This window comes from Amborella trichopoda, chromosome 3, assembly GCF_054954075.1.
Source record: "Amborella trichopoda isolate Santa Cruz 75 chromosome 3, AtrichopodaSantaCruz75HAP2 v2.0, whole genome shotgun sequence".
Lineage (NCBI taxonomy): Eukaryota > Viridiplantae > Streptophyta > Magnoliopsida > Amborellales > Amborellaceae > Amborella > Amborella trichopoda.
Window position 1 is genome coordinate 60230669 of NC_142338.1, and position 15818 is coordinate 60246486.

A 15818-nucleotide genomic window follows, 5' to 3' on the forward strand; every position below is an offset into this window, starting at 1 on the left:
GAAATTTGGGTGGGGTGGGGTTAAAATGGTAAATAACTTATCATCCATCGTCCTTGGATAAATTTAGATGGTAAATATTGGGTCTGAGTACACTATTACATGCGCATTGCATTTTGGTTTTACAATATTTCCCTGCAGAAACACAGACTAGTTCATAAGAATATAATATTGGGTACTCATCACCATCCATACTTTTGATAGTGGTGAGTGATCGTTCTTGCAGAAAACATAAGCGGCTTTAAAAGTAGATAACAACTCAATTCTATTGCCCAAGATAAGTATGGATGGTGGATTTTAGGTCTTAGCACCCAACACTTCACAAAGTAAAGAATATACGAAGGGAATTTTACATAATTAGTTTTAAAATTCAAAAGGTATAGCACAAATTTATTGAAATTTACTTTAATTAATTAATCCAAAAAACTTATTGATCAAATGTTCTTTTATCACTTGAATTAAAAGTTTTCTCAATCTCTTTAACCCTTAACCATTTCATTGTAGCTTCATTTGCAAAGAGGATGAGAAGAATGTTTTTTTTTTTTCAATAATTATTGTTGTCTCAAAATAAATGATTTTTTCAAAATTTCTTTTGAAGTTTGAGCTTGGTAAATGGAATAACTGAAGCAACCCAACATCACATCCAATGATCAAGATCAATTGTACCCACATTGTGTCAAAGATAAATGATCTCATTGTATACTTTTTTTTTAATTGTTTATTTTTTTAAAAAAATATTTTTTTAATCCGTATTGGCAAATTATAGTTTGATTTGATTTCACACTACCCATGACAAATAGTTGCAAATGCGTAAACAATGCATCTTTGTAAATTTCCCGTTCCCACTGTTTTCCATTTCTTTCTTTATTTACAAATGGAGTCCATATAATGAGACCATTTTATCCTGGGTATAAGGATGCCACAATTACTTATAACAATCCAATATAAAATTTGATAGCTCGAGTGTGTAGTAAAATTCAAGAAAATTTATTTTGAACTTTAAGCTTGGCTAGTGAAATAAAGGCATCCACCCAATTTTACATCCGATAGTCAATATTAATTGTGTCCGCATTGTAACAAAGATAAATTGTATGATTATATATTGGGTGTGGTTTTTATAGAGCCGAGGCTCTAAACAATCAAAGTAAAACACGCCTTCAAATAGTATTGAGAAATGTGGTATCAATACTAAAAATCTTTGTGATGGTCTTAAAATATATTTTCATCTCTAATTACAAAATTTCAAGCTTAAAAATTATGTAGATCGAACAGATCTATGAAACTTGTAAGTCTTGAAAATTGACAGTCCAAAAATACAGTACAAGATGCACGATTTCGAAACCTTGAAATCCATTTTTTTTCTCATGTTTATACATCTTGATAACGAGATCTTCAATTTGAAGATATTTAGGCATCAAAACAACCTTGTAAAATTTTTGAGGTATGCTCTAATTTGATTGTTTAAAGCCTCGCACTTAGGTAAGCTTTTTGCTTATATACTTTGTCCTTTATTATTGTAGAATGACTTTTTATTTGGATAGGGAAAGAGTATAATAAGATTTTTTATTTTTGGTACGAGGTGATTATAATTAATATTGACTATTAAATATAAAATTGGGTGGTTGTATTTACTTTATTGACCAAGCTCAAAAAAAAAAAAAAAAAAATTCTCCCAAACTATGTGACACACCCAAAAAGAAAATAGATTTCACATGGGATGGGGGTAAATAATTGTAACCTCCCGTATCGAAGTTAAAGATCTCTTTGTATACAATCCTATCTCCACACACTACTTCCGAATTCCCGCCTACACCGTCTGGCAACAAGTTGCATGTATAGCACATCTCGAAAGCCCCGCCAAAGAGACATGATAGCGCCTTGCAGCGTACTCCAGCGGGAACACAAAAAGAGTTCCTATAAAAGGCTGCAGCCTAAGAACGAAGTTCTCCTCAGACGCTTGATCATCCTCCCATGGCGGCCTTCACCTACACCTCTCCAAGTCGGTTGTGTGATTTAGGGTTTTTGAAGGGACCTCCTGCAAATTTTCATGATAACATAGGGTTTTCTACTCCATCTAGAACAGGTATTCCTACTCGGTACAACCTAGGGCTTTATTTTCCATTAATCAGAAGCTTTGCTGCACACTGTTGTGATCTAGGGTTTTCAAATCCTACAAATGGAGGAATTAAGAGAACTACGAGATTTGTTTGTGCGCTCTCTCAGAATGGATCGCTTCCCTGCCGTAATCCATCTCAGGTTAGCTGCATTTCCATATCATATCCTTCTGAGTTGCTTGAACGAGTGGATGAACTCATCAGGTTATGATAAAAAAATTTCATTGAGATGTAAAAGGGTTGCAGGCATCATTTCCTGAGGTTGTACTCTTAATCTGAAATGAAAATTGATAACTGATCGTAACGTAATTGTTGATTGTTACGCAATTGTGGTTTCTTCTTCATCTATGATGAAAATAAGTGATCTATTGTGTCTTATTTTTCCATAAATTTCTTGATTTTGTGATCAATTTGGAGCTCTGCTTGGCTTCGTAGAGCTCTTTTTCTTTTTTTTGGATAAATTGGCTTTCCAGAACTCTATTATTCAAGCCTACAATAATCATGCTCCACTTTGATTTTTTTTTTTGAATCTATAGTCTGAATGCAATAAATTTCGTTGGCAACCTTCTCCTAGTCTATATTGCAACTGTTACACTGGTCCTCCTTCGTTTGGGTTAATCAAATTATTTGTTCTTATTTTTTGAGATTGTGAATCCTGACATGGATACATTAATCCTACTTCATTTAGATTAGTCAACTTATTTGAAAATCAATCTTCGATTGTGTGAATTTCAGTATAGATACGTCAAATCAACTTCTTCTTTTCTTTTGATGGGTTAATCAACTTAATGAATTTATGTTGTGAGATTTTAAATTTAAATATGATTTCCGTGGTTGAAGTTTCTCATTGTGAGAAAATGCCCTAATTTCAGATTGGGTCTGGTTCAGTAGGGGACATTCATAGATGCAGAAGCAGCCTAGAATCTCTGTTCTGTTATGACAAGCCTATCCCAGAGGAAATTATTGAGAAACCAGTGGGTTTGTCTCTTGGCGAAAAAAGTATTGGGAACAACCCCCGTTGTGTCAATTGCGAAGCAAAAGGTGTGATATTGTGCACCACTTGCACTGGTTCTGGTTTGTATGTTGACTCTATCTTGGAGAGCCAGGGAATAATTGTGAAAGTCAGGTGCCTAGGTAGAGACATTTTTCTCACCCGATTTGTTTTCTATTTAAATTCAAATCGAGATTGCTCTTTTTATTATCCCATAGTGCATTTATTTATTATTGAAATTGCAGAATGACCATTTTGGTTTTTTCTTTCTTTATTAGTTTGAAAGCAGATTTTGCAGTAATCATTATCTCAATAAGGGCACTCGTTTTATTGGTCTATATACCAACTGAATCTATGGTAGGGTTACAAGTTTTATTGCTCGATCTACCGATATCAATTTTCAGATGCAGGTGGTACTTCTTCTGTTTTATCCAAGGTTCAAGGACAAGGCTCAAACTTAGGATTCAGGATTCAGGGTCCCGAGTCCTAGTCCTTTGCACAGACTCAATGAAATTTGTCAGAGACTGGGCCAAGTTTGTACAAATTATAATATTGAAATGTAGGAATCGACTGAGTTTGGCCTGTTCGTACACAGACTCGGCACCTTGCCAAGTCCGAGAAACTAGGGCGAGTTCACTAGGAGTTGCTCGAGTTTTAAAACACTGGTTTGATCTATTGTGAAAGTTGTTGAACAACTGTTTTTTTTTTTTTTCTCTATTTTTATAAGTAAGTCTCACCACTAATTTGGTAAATTGTCTCAATTATGGAGATATTATGAATTTTATCCTTGAATATCATTGTTTTTAGGTGTGGCACCAATGGGTGATAAGATGAGAGAAAGTAGATTTAGGTGGGTTGGCCATGTGTGGCGCTGACTCAGTACAACACCTGTTAGGAGGTGCGAATTAGTTCAAGTAGAAGGCTTAAAAAGGGCAAGGGGTAGGCCCAAAAAGACATGGTTGGAAGTAATCGAAAAAAGTATAAGGATTTATGGCGTCACTGAGGATATGGACCTTAATAGAACAAAACGGCGGGTCAGGATTCGTGTAACCAACCCTAATTATTTGGGAAAAAGGCTTTGATGATGATGATGATGATCCTTGAATATCATTGTTTTTTATGTTTTAATGCATGATTGAATTTTTGGATAGTGGTCAGATGTTAGAGGCTGAATGTGTCTGTGATCCTTTGAGGGTAAATAAGGCTCTGGTTTGTTTAAGTGCTGACCTCCACGATGATTTATACATTTTGCATCTTGGTGGTTTTTGGCTTTTCCTAAGGCTTTTTAATGTTCAGTCAGGGGTTCATGAACCCTTACTCTTGCACCTGCCTATCTTTCCAGTCCTAAACCCCAAGGGTTTCCTGAAAATATCTTAGGTTTTCCTGAAATTTTGGACTGGTCTTTGTTTATTGCGGGAATGTAATGGGCTTTTATCATACATGGTTTCCTCAACCTGTAGGTGCATCATCAGAAAATTGAAGATTATATTTAATACATATTTCCCCTCCTAGAGTTTGGCTATTTCAAAAGGGATGAAAAAATAAGGCCCGGTCTGGATGGACCATTAAACAAATTTTCCTCTATGCTCTGCGTAAGTGACAAAGAAAAAGGGTTTCAACAAAAGATTCCATTTTTCAAATCAGGACCAAGTGGATTATGGTCATCTTACTTGCAATGAGATAGCTTCCTTGTAGTTCATGTTGGCGTTAGTCAATCTCTTTAATTTGTTATTCTTTTTATAGATTTATGCTTTGGCTTGTTTCTTTTTTTTTCTAAATTTCATAGTATAAATAGAATCTTTGCGGTCGATTAAAAATGAAAGGAAATGATCTAAAATGGAAGCATCAACTATGAAAGATACAAGGAAATCTTATGTTGACTCCAGAATGAACTTCCGTACCAGTACTAATCATGATCAGTTTCCCCCAAATTCCCTATTTTCAAACTGTAGGAAACATTATACTAGTTTACATGACATGTTCTTCTGCCGCCTGAATTTGTAAAGAGGTTTGCAGAAAATCAGCATGGGCATTGCCACATGTGCCTTAAAGCCCAATAATTTAGAAACTGTTACTTGCATTCTTGTGGCAACTATATATATATATGTATATATATATAACACAATAATTCATACACACACATATACATATACATTCACATACACACACATGTGCGCGCTCGCACACACACAATAATTCATACATAGATAACATGCACATACATGTATATGTCTGTGTCAGTCCTTGTTGATGATATAGGGAACTGTGTCATACTACAGAAATTTTTAAAGCTTCATTTTTGGAAACAGCTAAAAATATTTAATCCTCTCAATAAAAAATCAGTAAAATGCCAATCTACTCGACAATGTCTCATGATCTCATCTGTCTTTTGAAAACGGTACATGGCCAAAAGAAAATGTCCATTTCTTTGAGTCTACAAGTAGATTAGGATTGATAGGGAGTTGGCGTTGGTAATGTATTATGGCTGTGTGTATGGTATAGAGGTTCTGTGAACATGATGATATTCTGGAATGTGAGAAGAGCCGCACTCTGACTCATTTTATAGCCGACATGTTTCCTTATGGGTAAGCAACAAGGACATCGCTGTCCATTGTGTGTTATGAACGGTGGATGTTAACTATAATTTAGTTCTTGACGATTTATCAATATGGATATGATTAATCTCCACCATCCTTGCTTGAGAATGACACTGGAGCCTTGGTTACCTCCATACGCACGCTGTGTGCAGAGTACATGTTCCCACTTCATATTTTTGATTGATTGCATGACCACAGTAAGATACCGTACATGGAATTCATGGGATTTGTGCACATTCTGGTTATTCTCTTTTATATATTTCTGCATCTTAGGTCTCTTCATTTGATTTTTCAATGATTTCCTTGAACTTGTGGCCTTAGAATTGCATTTTTGAAATTCTCTACATTTGTTTTGAGTTGCTACCTTCTTCCTGATATCTAGTAAAAATTCAGGAGAGAGTGTGCGACTCATTAAGTGCTCTCAGTGATCATAAACAGTTGGTTGTTTTCATCCCTGATGTAAAATTTACAGATTCTGTCAATCTATTACTTGTATATTTTTTAATCTGTTTTTTATGTTAGCCTGAGATAGACTGAGAATGCAACTCTAGATTTCATGTTGTGGCACCTGCCATCCTGACCACCTCTGCCTAGAGGTTGTTATATGTAGCTGTGCATCTTCTTTGTGCTTCCTTTTCATTATCATTTGAGAAGCAGATTGGCGTTCTTTTCCTTGCTTTCTTATCAATGTTCAATTGCTCGGCTTCTACTTGAGCTGAGTGACTTGGTGAGTGCCAGTGAACTTGCCCAGAACGGGCTCAAAATTGCACCAAAAAAAAAGAAAAAGGAATGTTGGAAATAAAAAAGAATTAGTAAAAAGTGAAAGAAGTTATAAAATGCATTAAAATCTGCAAAAGATGAAAGAAAGTACATAGAACATGAAATATAGAAAAAATCAATTTATAGCCTGAAGCAATTCAGAATAATCTCTTTCATAAAAAAAAAAACAATTCAGAATAATCTAAAAACAAGAAGAAAGAAAATCGAAAAATAGAGCAATAATAAGAGCACGAATCACCATAAGAAAGAAATATAAAAATTAAATTGAGAGATTTACGCATCATTTATTAGTGATTTAGTAAAAACTGATAATTTGTTAGGACTTTTCAATAAACCTAAGTTTGTCACCAGAACTCGCAGAATAACTCAGCCGAGTTTGAGTCTACTCGGCCAAGTTTCGGAACACTGATTCTTATGCATAGAGTTTAATTTTGCGTGTCACATGTGGCTGCACACACTGCAATTTTTTGTTCTTGTATTTGAGATTTTCAGTCTCTCTCTAGACAGGTCCTAAGCAGCGGTATACTTCACCACTAATCTGTTTTTTGTTTTTCATTCCTTCATGTCTTTATAACATGATTTTCTCTGATGATTATGAGTGGGAAAATAGCTGTTTATTTTGACATGTTTTGGTACTGTTAGGTTGCGGGGGCACTGGGAACATGATGTGTTCAGATTGTGGAGGGAGGGGACATCTCTAGTTCTGAGCTATTATGAACCATGAATCATACTTGGGCTTGGTGATTTGAAATTGAGTTAGCAACGCTACATCTCAGGTTTAATTCCTACCACTGAACTACTCAAACAAGGTCCCCTGCACTCAAAGCTTCAAGCACCCTTCGAGGGAGCGGGCACTGTCATTTATTTACGGTTACTATACTCATAATCATTCTGATCAAAGCTATAAATATCACTTTAGAGAGAGATGTAAGGCTCTCTGTCTTTTTTTGGGATAATATTTGACGAGGTTCTATGAGGCTCTCGTTATTGTTTTCCTTGTACTCGGCCTTAGTTCGAGTTTATTAATTCTTATTGCTGTTGCGTGTGAAGATCTGAGTCAGAAAGAAAAGTGAATTTCGAGACATTAGTATCATCTTCATTTAACAAAAGGGCTGGGCTGGCTCGTGGCGGTAAGGCCCCATACCCAGTAACCATGTGGTTCCAATCCTACTGACACCCCCATGACTGATACCTTCAGATCAGAAAAGCTAACTCTTTAACCTATCTGAAAAAAACGAGTAGGGTACTGTCTTCCTCAATTAATTACCCACAAAAAAAAAAGAAGAAGAAGAAAGGATCATCCTCATTTTAGTCAGGGCGGCATAGAATTTTCTGCTTTTGATGGAGAAAGATGTCCATGTGAGACTTTGTATGTTAGATGGTGATTGCTTAGGAAAGTGCCAAGATTTATTTTCACACCTTCTTTTGGTCGTGCCTTGGCCGGGTTCTGCACTGCGCCTGGACCAAGGGAATCTTGGGTAGGTAAGGCTTACCCCTACTTTTGGGCTGGTGACCAGGCCAAGCCTTTTGAGATTAGAATTATTTATGTTTTACATTCTTTAGAAAAGAAAAGGGTAGGGCCAGGGGTAGCCTTGACCTTGGCCCAGATCTTACCGGACCTATATGTAAGACTCGGGATCAACTCTCGGGCCAAATTCAGCAATTGGGCCTAGTTGGACCTGGCTGTTTAATGCCAAGCTAGACTGCCCAATCCCTTGATAACCTTTAGTTCCAAGGCGGGAGTGAGAAGGCCAGCTCGAGCCCAGCCCGGACTGGGCCAAAGAAGCCTTAGCCTAGGCTTGGCCTTGGCTCAGGTTAGGCTAAACACACTTGACGGAAAAAAAGGCAAAAGAAAGAAAAAAAAAAGAAAAGATAAAAGAAGAAACAAGCCTGACGGGACGGTCTGAATCAGCTCTATCATGGCCTTGGCCTGATGCTTAGGCTGTGGTGGATCGGCCGTGGCCACATTTTGCGGCCAACAAGTCCAGTCTGGGCCATTTTGTGGCATACAAGGCCAGGCCGGGCCACCGGCTCATTGCCAGCCCTTCCAGCTGTAGAGAGATAGGGGTTGGGGACAACGACGTGACGGCCATGAAGGGCCTGGCCATGTTCCATTCTGCTGAAATCTGACACCAAACAATGCGTCAAAGGAAACTGCATCTTTCAATACAAACCAATAACTGTCCATATCGATACATAATGTGGGTCTCAGATGAAAGGTAATTTGCTTTTCGTTCAAAGGATCACAACTTTAGTAACTATCAACTTTAAAGCTTGACTTGTAGTCTAAACCCAACTCAACCCCCAGAAGATATTTTAGTACTCATGAGCTAAAGCTGGGCGCTTATCTACATAGCCGACATCTCATCTTCCATAAGCAGCTAAATAATACTAAAATTAAAATAAAATAAAATTGGGATTATATATAATAAGACCATTTAACTCACAATTACATATAACCATCCGATATGAAATATGATGGCTTGGGTGTGGAGTTTGTGCTAACATCTTTTGAACTTTGAGCTTGGCCAAGAGGTAAAAGATAACCCTTCAATTTCACATCAAACGGTCAAGATTAAGTTTGCCCATTGCATACATTTCCAGTAAAATTAGGCATTTACGAGGTTTTTCCTTTTGGGTGTTTATATGACAATCCCTGTAGGCAAAACTTGTGCAGCATGGAGATCGCCTTCAATATTCATGTCATCGACATACTAAGGATATGATATTTTATCTCTAATGCTTTAGAAACTTGAGCATTTTTTCTTAAACATTTCCTCATTATCTTGCTATAGAAGTACTTAATTTTTCTCCTTTAAATTCTTTTCAGACCAGTTTTCGAAAAATTGAACTGGCCAAGGGCGGGGTCCAAGTAACCGATAAACTAGTTGGTTAAACCGGCTTAACCAGATAAGTCCTGACCGGTCCAATCGATTTGTACCTAGGGGTATTTTTTATTTATTTTTTTTAAAAAAGAAAAATGTAAAAATAAGTATTCATGATCAAAAGACTTTCCAATTTTTTCCAAAATGATAAAAAATAATGAAAAACACATTACAAACAAATCTCCCTTTTTTAAAATTTAATATTTTTTAAATTTTTTTTTAAAATACTCAGTCAGACCGCCAAAACTGGATCTATCAGTGCCCAATTCTGGTTTGACCGATCGAGTTTGCAAACACTAGTTCAGACCAATGTTTAAAAGATCGGCCGATTAACTTGGGATCCGTCGCTGACTGATCCCAATTTGGCTCGATTCCAATGGTCATCTATGCAGGAATATTTTTTAGTGTACTAATCGGCCGACTAATTGGACTAATCGGACTAATCGACACTCATTGGTTGAGTAGTGCACTAATCGACGATTCGTTCTAAAAATGGGCCCGATAAGTGCACTACCATGGTTTTTACGCTAGCAGCATATTGTTTCTCCTCTCTTTTTGCCCTTTTTTTTCTTTGGACACGGTTTTTATGCTTCCAGCCCATATATTGTAGAAATGTGGGCTTGGCAATAAATATATTTTTAAATATAATTTGATCTTAATTTATTTTGGACATCATGGACATGAAGAAAAAAAAAAATGGAAAACATAAATAATAATTATATTAAAAAAACATTCAAGATGGACTACCAATTTGCATCCATCTTTAAGATGGATGCTTTATACCTCTGGACCGCATAGAAATGTGGTCCACACACATGAAACAATTTTCCTTCTTCTATTTATGTATTTAAAACTCTATATATTATTACAAATTTTTTATTTGCTAACCGCAGGGTTTGCCGCTTTGGGCGAGTAGACTCAAATGCACCAAAGTTGGTCAGACCTAATAGGGACAGGGTGCCAAAGCCGTAGGTCCCTCAACTCAAGGGATATAAAATTTAGTCGTCGTTCATCTTATTTGATCTTCAGTCTAATACCTACACCACCAAACCCCCTAGGAGCACATAGACATACACATAGACACATATACGAGAGAGCTGGAAATTTATCAAAATTGTCACCAAACCCCTGAGGAATAATTTTATATTTTACTTACATTTTTAATTGAATTCCAAAATACCCAAAAAACAAATATGGTCTTGAGTTGAAATATTATAAAATTATATCATTTTTATTTTTTATTTTATTAATGTAATTTATATTATATAATATATATTGATTACATATTATATATAATATATATTTATTATAGATTGATCATTGGAAAAGTATTGTTTCATGTGCCCAATCATTTTCTCTAAAACCCAATTATGCTTATAATATTTATTTGTGATAATATAAAAAAATAAATAAATGTAAATTTTTTACAATTTTTTTGGGATTTTTTTAGTTTTTTAGGATTTTTTACCAAAATTGAATTTTATCTGAAAAAATCGGAAAACGAATCGACCGATCTAGTCGGAATCGGTCGGACTAATCAGATCGGTTAGGACCGACTAGTCGGCTCGATCCGTTGTTTTGGACATCGGTTCAGCCTTGTTACGTGTGAAAGAAGAGTGTTAATATTGGCATTTCAGACCTTCACTCTGTCATATACACATGCAAATCTGCGTCCATGTAAAATAAAAAATTATTTCTTTGAGCAATAAGATTTCCGAACCTTGCTCCAAACGAAATAGATATAAAAATAAAAAATATCCAAAAACTATCCTCGATGAATAAAGTTGGTTTCATCACCCAGAAAAAACAAAAGAAGGAATTGACAAGATCATTTGTCTACCACTGTCGCGGTCTTTTGGTAATTTGCCTTTCATCACCATCGTGATCCCCAAGCATTACATGTACTATACACAAGTCGTCGTCAATAACAACCTAACACATTTCGATGGTGATCAAACACAATATTTGACCTTTTCCAAAAAATATAAAAAATAGGAAAAAAAAAAATTAAAAATTTACAAGTTGAGATGCTATTCCTTAAAGAATACCACGGCGTGGTTCGGATAGACTTGCCAACCCCCAAAGAAAAGATCGGGTCAAAATTTTAAGGTGACCGGGAATGGTTCCTGCCAATCTTGTGAAACTGAGGATAGAGAGAGAGAGAAAATGAAAAGGGTAGAGAGGGAAAAGAGAGTGAAATTGAGGATAGAGAGAGAAAAATGAAAAGGATAGAGACAGAGAGAGAGAGAGTGAAAAGGATAGAGAGAGAAAGAGAGTGAAATTGATGAAAAAGGATTAAGCAAGAGATCGTGAAAAAATAAATAAATAGATTATTTAGACACGGAACGAGGGTTGGAAGAGTTTGATGCGGTCAGGTATGGTTTCGTCGAAGACAGGGCTCTCCGGGTTCTCCAAAAAGGCGACGTAGTAGGAGCACACGCAGGCTTGAGGCAATGCCAATGCTATGCGAGTCTGCAGTTCCAATGTAGAGAGACACATTGACAAATTATAATTTATGTACAATAAATTTATATAAAGTTGCAACTTTCAAGTAAGGTGTACTTCCAAATCCAGTAAAAAAGAATGTTAAAGGTGTTAGAATAAGAATATAAAGAAAAAAAAGAATTTCAAGTCCCGAAGATTACATCTCATAACAAGTTATTTTGAACATCTATTTTCAAGATTTTTGAGTGTTTATAAATTTTCAATCATATTATTTGTTAAAATATAATTTTAATAATTAGAACAGAACATGAATTGTACAACAAAATAAAGAGATTAGAACGAATAAACAAAGTAATTTGTCTCGCTCTTTTGTATCTCTTCTTGTTTTATTAATGCACATAAAACGAGCCACTTAACTAATTACGCACCCCCACCCCCAATAATCAAACTCTCTCTCTCTCTCTCATTTGTCCAATCCCAATCTCGATCAACCATTAATCATATGCTGAATAATTTTTTTAGGCTACCACAAACGCATCTTTTTCATGGACCCATAAATATCCAAATCGCTGCATTGTAGTAACTTGATCGGCCCAAAACGCCCTCACCAAATCCAAATATAGTACCTGGCTTGTTCCGTCAATTTAATGAAATATTTATGCCTATGAGGGGCGGTTTAGATTTTTTTGAAAGTACTTTTGAGCATCATGAAATATTAAAATCAAACTTCTAAGGGTGGGGATGAGAGGTCAACTTTGTGTCATTGAATTAAGGCGCACTTCAAAGTGATGCGTTTAGGTTGCTAGAAAGGCATGAAATATCTATTCACCCCAAACTTAAAGCTTTTAAAATAATGCAAATTGCACCAAATCTATAAACAGTCGGAAATTTTGAGGTTTTTCTCGTTCAAGTATTGTACAAACTTAACTTTTCCCAACTTTTAAATGCAATGTCAGTTTTGCAATTGGAGCCGCCTCAAGTTGTATTAGAAAATTTATCAAAATTCAGCTACCTTTTCAACCACTCTTTAACAATTTCTTCTTTTTCAACCATTCCATGCAACTCAACAATTTGCCCTTTTGCAACCATGTCCTTCTATGTGTATTTTTATGTAAAAGTATTCATTTTTTCCTTATGGTTAAAATGTTTATTTCTTTGATAAATTTTTCAATCATATGCTTCCGCGATGCTTACCATGGAGTAACCAGTGAAGAAGGCAAACACTGCAACTGCTGGCACAATCTCCTTGTCCACGCCGAGCGTCCACCCTCCGACCAACACAGCGCACCCAGCTCCGCTGGCCACACCGGCCAGCCACCACACCGCCCCCGCCATCTCCCCCTCCACCGTCGGCCCCATCCCCCTCGCATCGATCGCCACCCACGTGTCCTCCGATGCCTGCACAAACCCTTTACCGTGCATGCCGATGTGTGTGTAGCCCCACACGCTCGCCCTCGTTCTGACACGTGCAGTGACCCCCAAGCAGCAGTGAGCACACGAGAACAAGAACTCATCTTCTTGCTCTACTGCATTCGCCACACGTGCGATCAACCTCATCACGCAAACAAATGGCTCAGATAGCGCGCCCAAACATGCGCTTCCAAACCACTTGGTGTGGGCCCATATGAAGGCCTCTCGGGCCCCCACCTCGTTGCCACGCGCGAAGTATATCCCGCTAACACGTGACAAGGCCACGACCGAGGCGGCTCGAAGGGCACCCATGGTCCAATAATAACTAACGCACAAGGCCAAGAGATAGAGGGCAGAGTGTTTCATGCTGGCTCCGCCAACTAGGCCGGTAACCCAGAAAACCGACCATAAGATTCCGACCAAAATAGAAATTCCGATGTATGGATTGGCCGGAGAGACCAGCTTTCCGGCATGTGGTTCAGCAGAAGAGAGGGATTTCCCAATGATCAATGAGGCAAAATCGATTCTTGGAGCAACATAGCAACCATAGAGGGACATGCAAATGGCGGCGAAGAGGGCAATGCCACCCAACACGCCCCCTGCTACCGTGGACGAGCCAAGAAGTATGAAGGCAAAGGCAGAAGTTAGGAATGGGGCTAAAGAGAGACACGCTTTGATGGCGATGAGAGGACGTCTTAGGGTTAGTATTAGCCATGGGTATGAGAAGATAACGGAGGCCGCAGCCGTGGTGAGGAGCTGGGGGTACCAATTGAGGAGCTGGAAACCGCTGCTTGAGGCGGCGATGATCGATCGGACAGCTAGGTAGAAAGTTAGGACAAAGGCTACAAGGAGATGGAGGAGAAAGAAAAGAAGCGTTATGCGGTTTGTGTAATGGGGCCAGTCACTCTGCAACTGGCGATCAGGAAGGTTTCTTTCGGCCTGCGAGTCAAAAGAATAACAAATCAGTCCAGAATCGGGTTTAATTGCAAAAACCAGTAACATAATGAATAATTCAGGGCAACAACATTTTCTTACTAATTCCATACAAAAGCCACTCACAAGATGTAGGATTCATCACAAAAAAGAAGTTACAGAATGGACAATTCAGGGCAGTACCCAGTTTCAGAATCAAATAGTCAGCGAAAAACTGGCCACAAAACGAACAATTCAAAGCAAAATCCAGTCACAAAATAAATAAAAAATCAGTAACGAAAATAACGAAGAAGAGCAAAAGCAGTCAAAAAGTTAGCGGGGAATCAACAAACCAGCCAAAAAGTAAATATATCAAAGCAAAAACCAGTCAAGATGAAATTTCAGTCACAAGGTTTAATGGCATAAATCAGTAACAAAATGAATAATTCAGGGCAAAAGCCAGACACAAAATGTAGTATTCATCGCAAAATCCAGTCACAAAATGAACGATTCAAGGCAGTATCCAGTTTCAAAATCAAAGATTCCACAGAAAAACCAGCATAAAATGAGCAGTTCAAAGAAAAACCAGTCACAAAATAAAAAAAGAGCAAAAACGAGCCAAAAAATAAGCAAGCAATCACCGAACCAGTCATGAAGTAAACGAATCAGAGCAAGAACCAGTCACAAGATGAAATTTCAGGGCAAAATATAAAACAGTCACAAAGTGCTGAATCAGAGCAAAACAGAGCCAGAAAAGCGACGACTAAGTTCCATGACCGTACATCGAGAGGGGCAATCTGACCCGTTCTCTGGTTAACAGTTGGGGCAGATGGCTCCGGAGATCTGCTTTGAGAATTAGGGTTAGGGTGTTGATTCTGTTGTGGAGTAGCCATTGATGAGCTTCAAAAGCTTAATCTTGACTGGTACGAAAGGGCAAATTGGTTTCTCAAATTATATAAGAGGTGAGGAAAAAGGATTTTGATCTGAGGCGGGCATTTTAGGTTGCTGACCTGGCTCTTGCGTTGAATGATGACGTGGTAAAAGGTTATTGGTTTTTATTGTGACGTCATGCAATGTGGGGTCAGGTTTGTTATTTCGCGGGCTTTCCAACGGTCCCTCACGAGAAGCCCGACTTACCGGGACTTTTGGAGTTCAAATTTCCGTTCATTTGTGATGAAAGTTCGGTGAAAATTACGATTTTCGTTTAATTTAGGGAAAATTTCGAGCATTCTGTATTTTTGCAAAAAATTCGACAGAAATTTATGCTAATATTTTTTATGTTTTTTACAATATTGAGAAATTTGATATTTTAAGCCCAATCTATATTTTCTTGTTTTTTCTCAAAAAGGTGCAGTTTCTAATAAGTATGTAGAAATAAGTTTGTGATAATCTAGAGTCTATTTTATTTGGATGTTGTATATTGGATATATATATATATATATATATATATATATAAAACAATATCAATATAACGTATCTTTTAAGATATTGTCTAATTTACACCGTCAAAGTAAAGTTGCAATCTTATATAAAAATTTTCCTTTTAAAATATCCCTAGCTTTGAAATTCCAAGTTCTAAATTGACATACCTTTTTTATCACTAATATATTCACCAAAACGGATCTCTTTACAAAAAAAATCGATAGGAGTTCTGAATTTGGGAATGAGAGGTTTTAGAACTTCAACT

General features: G+C 37.1%; 2 protein-coding genes across 5 annotated transcripts; one reads left to right on the forward strand and one right to left on the reverse strand.

The window, feature by feature from the left end:
- Nucleotides 1-1738: 1738 nt before the first annotated feature.
- Nucleotides 1739-7528, forward strand: LOC105420657 (DnaJ/Hsp40 cysteine-rich domain superfamily protein). 2 transcript variants are annotated; one of them, XM_011625136.3, is made up of 3 exons: nucleotides 1739-2253; nucleotides 2984-3245; nucleotides 7122-7528. In XM_011625136.3, exons 1-3 carry the CDS (start codon nucleotides 1969-1971, stop codon nucleotides 7178-7180), a joined length of 606 nt encoding a protein of 201 aa, XP_011623438.1. In that variant the 5' UTR covers nucleotides 1739-1968; the 3' UTR covers nucleotides 7181-7528. The 2 variants fall into 2 exon arrangements, with proteins under 2 accessions (XP_011623438.1, XP_011623482.1); XM_011625180.3 differs by having other exon boundaries at nucleotides 2984-3152.
- Nucleotides 7529-11195: 3667 nt separating this feature from the next.
- LOC18421458 (protein PNS1) lies at nucleotides 11196-15058 on the reverse strand. 3 transcript variants are annotated; one of them, XM_088861887.1, is made up of 3 exons: nucleotides 14934-15058; nucleotides 13004-14158; nucleotides 11196-11836 (listed from the first exon to the last, which is right to left on the reverse strand). In XM_088861887.1, the coding sequence occupies exons 2-3, from the start codon at nucleotides 13775-13777 to the stop codon at nucleotides 11699-11701; spliced, it is 912 nt and encodes a 303-aa protein (XP_088718013.1). In that variant the 5' UTR covers nucleotides 13778-14158; nucleotides 14934-15058; the 3' UTR covers nucleotides 11196-11698. The 3 variants fall into 3 exon arrangements, with proteins under 3 accessions (XP_088718013.1, XP_006826318.1, XP_088718014.1); XM_006826255.4 differs by having other exon boundaries at nucleotides 14914-15058; XM_088861888.1 differs by having other exon boundaries at nucleotides 14279-15058.
- Between the last annotated feature and the right edge of the window lie 760 nt (nucleotides 15059-15818).

Excerpts from the sequence above, each read along its gene's own strand:
- LOC105420657 (XM_011625136.3), top strand. The coding sequence starts at position 1,969 with ATGGCGGCCTTCACCTACACCTCTCCAAGTCGGTTGTGTGATTTAGGG. Across the intron at positions 2,254-2,983 it reads CCTGCCGTAATCCATCTCAG|ATTGGGTCTGGTTCAGTAGG; the intron begins GTTAGCTGCATT and ends CCCTAATTTCAG. Across the intron at positions 3,246-7,121 it reads TGTGAAAGTCAGGTGCCTAG|GTTGCGGGGGCACTGGGAAC; the intron begins GTAGAGACATTT and ends TGGTACTGTTAG.
- LOC18421458 (XM_006826255.4), bottom strand. The coding sequence starts at position 15,024 with ATGGCTACTCCACAACAGAATCAACACCCTAACCCTAATTCTCAAAGC. Across the intron at positions 14,159-14,913 it reads GTCAGATTGCCCCTCTCGAT|GCCGAAAGAAACCTTCCTGA; the intron begins GTACGGTCATGG and ends TTTGACTCGCAG. Across the intron at positions 11,837-13,003 it reads TCTTCACTGGTTACTCCATG|ACTCGCATAGCATTGGCATT; the intron begins GTAAGCATCGCG and ends TTGGAACTGCAG.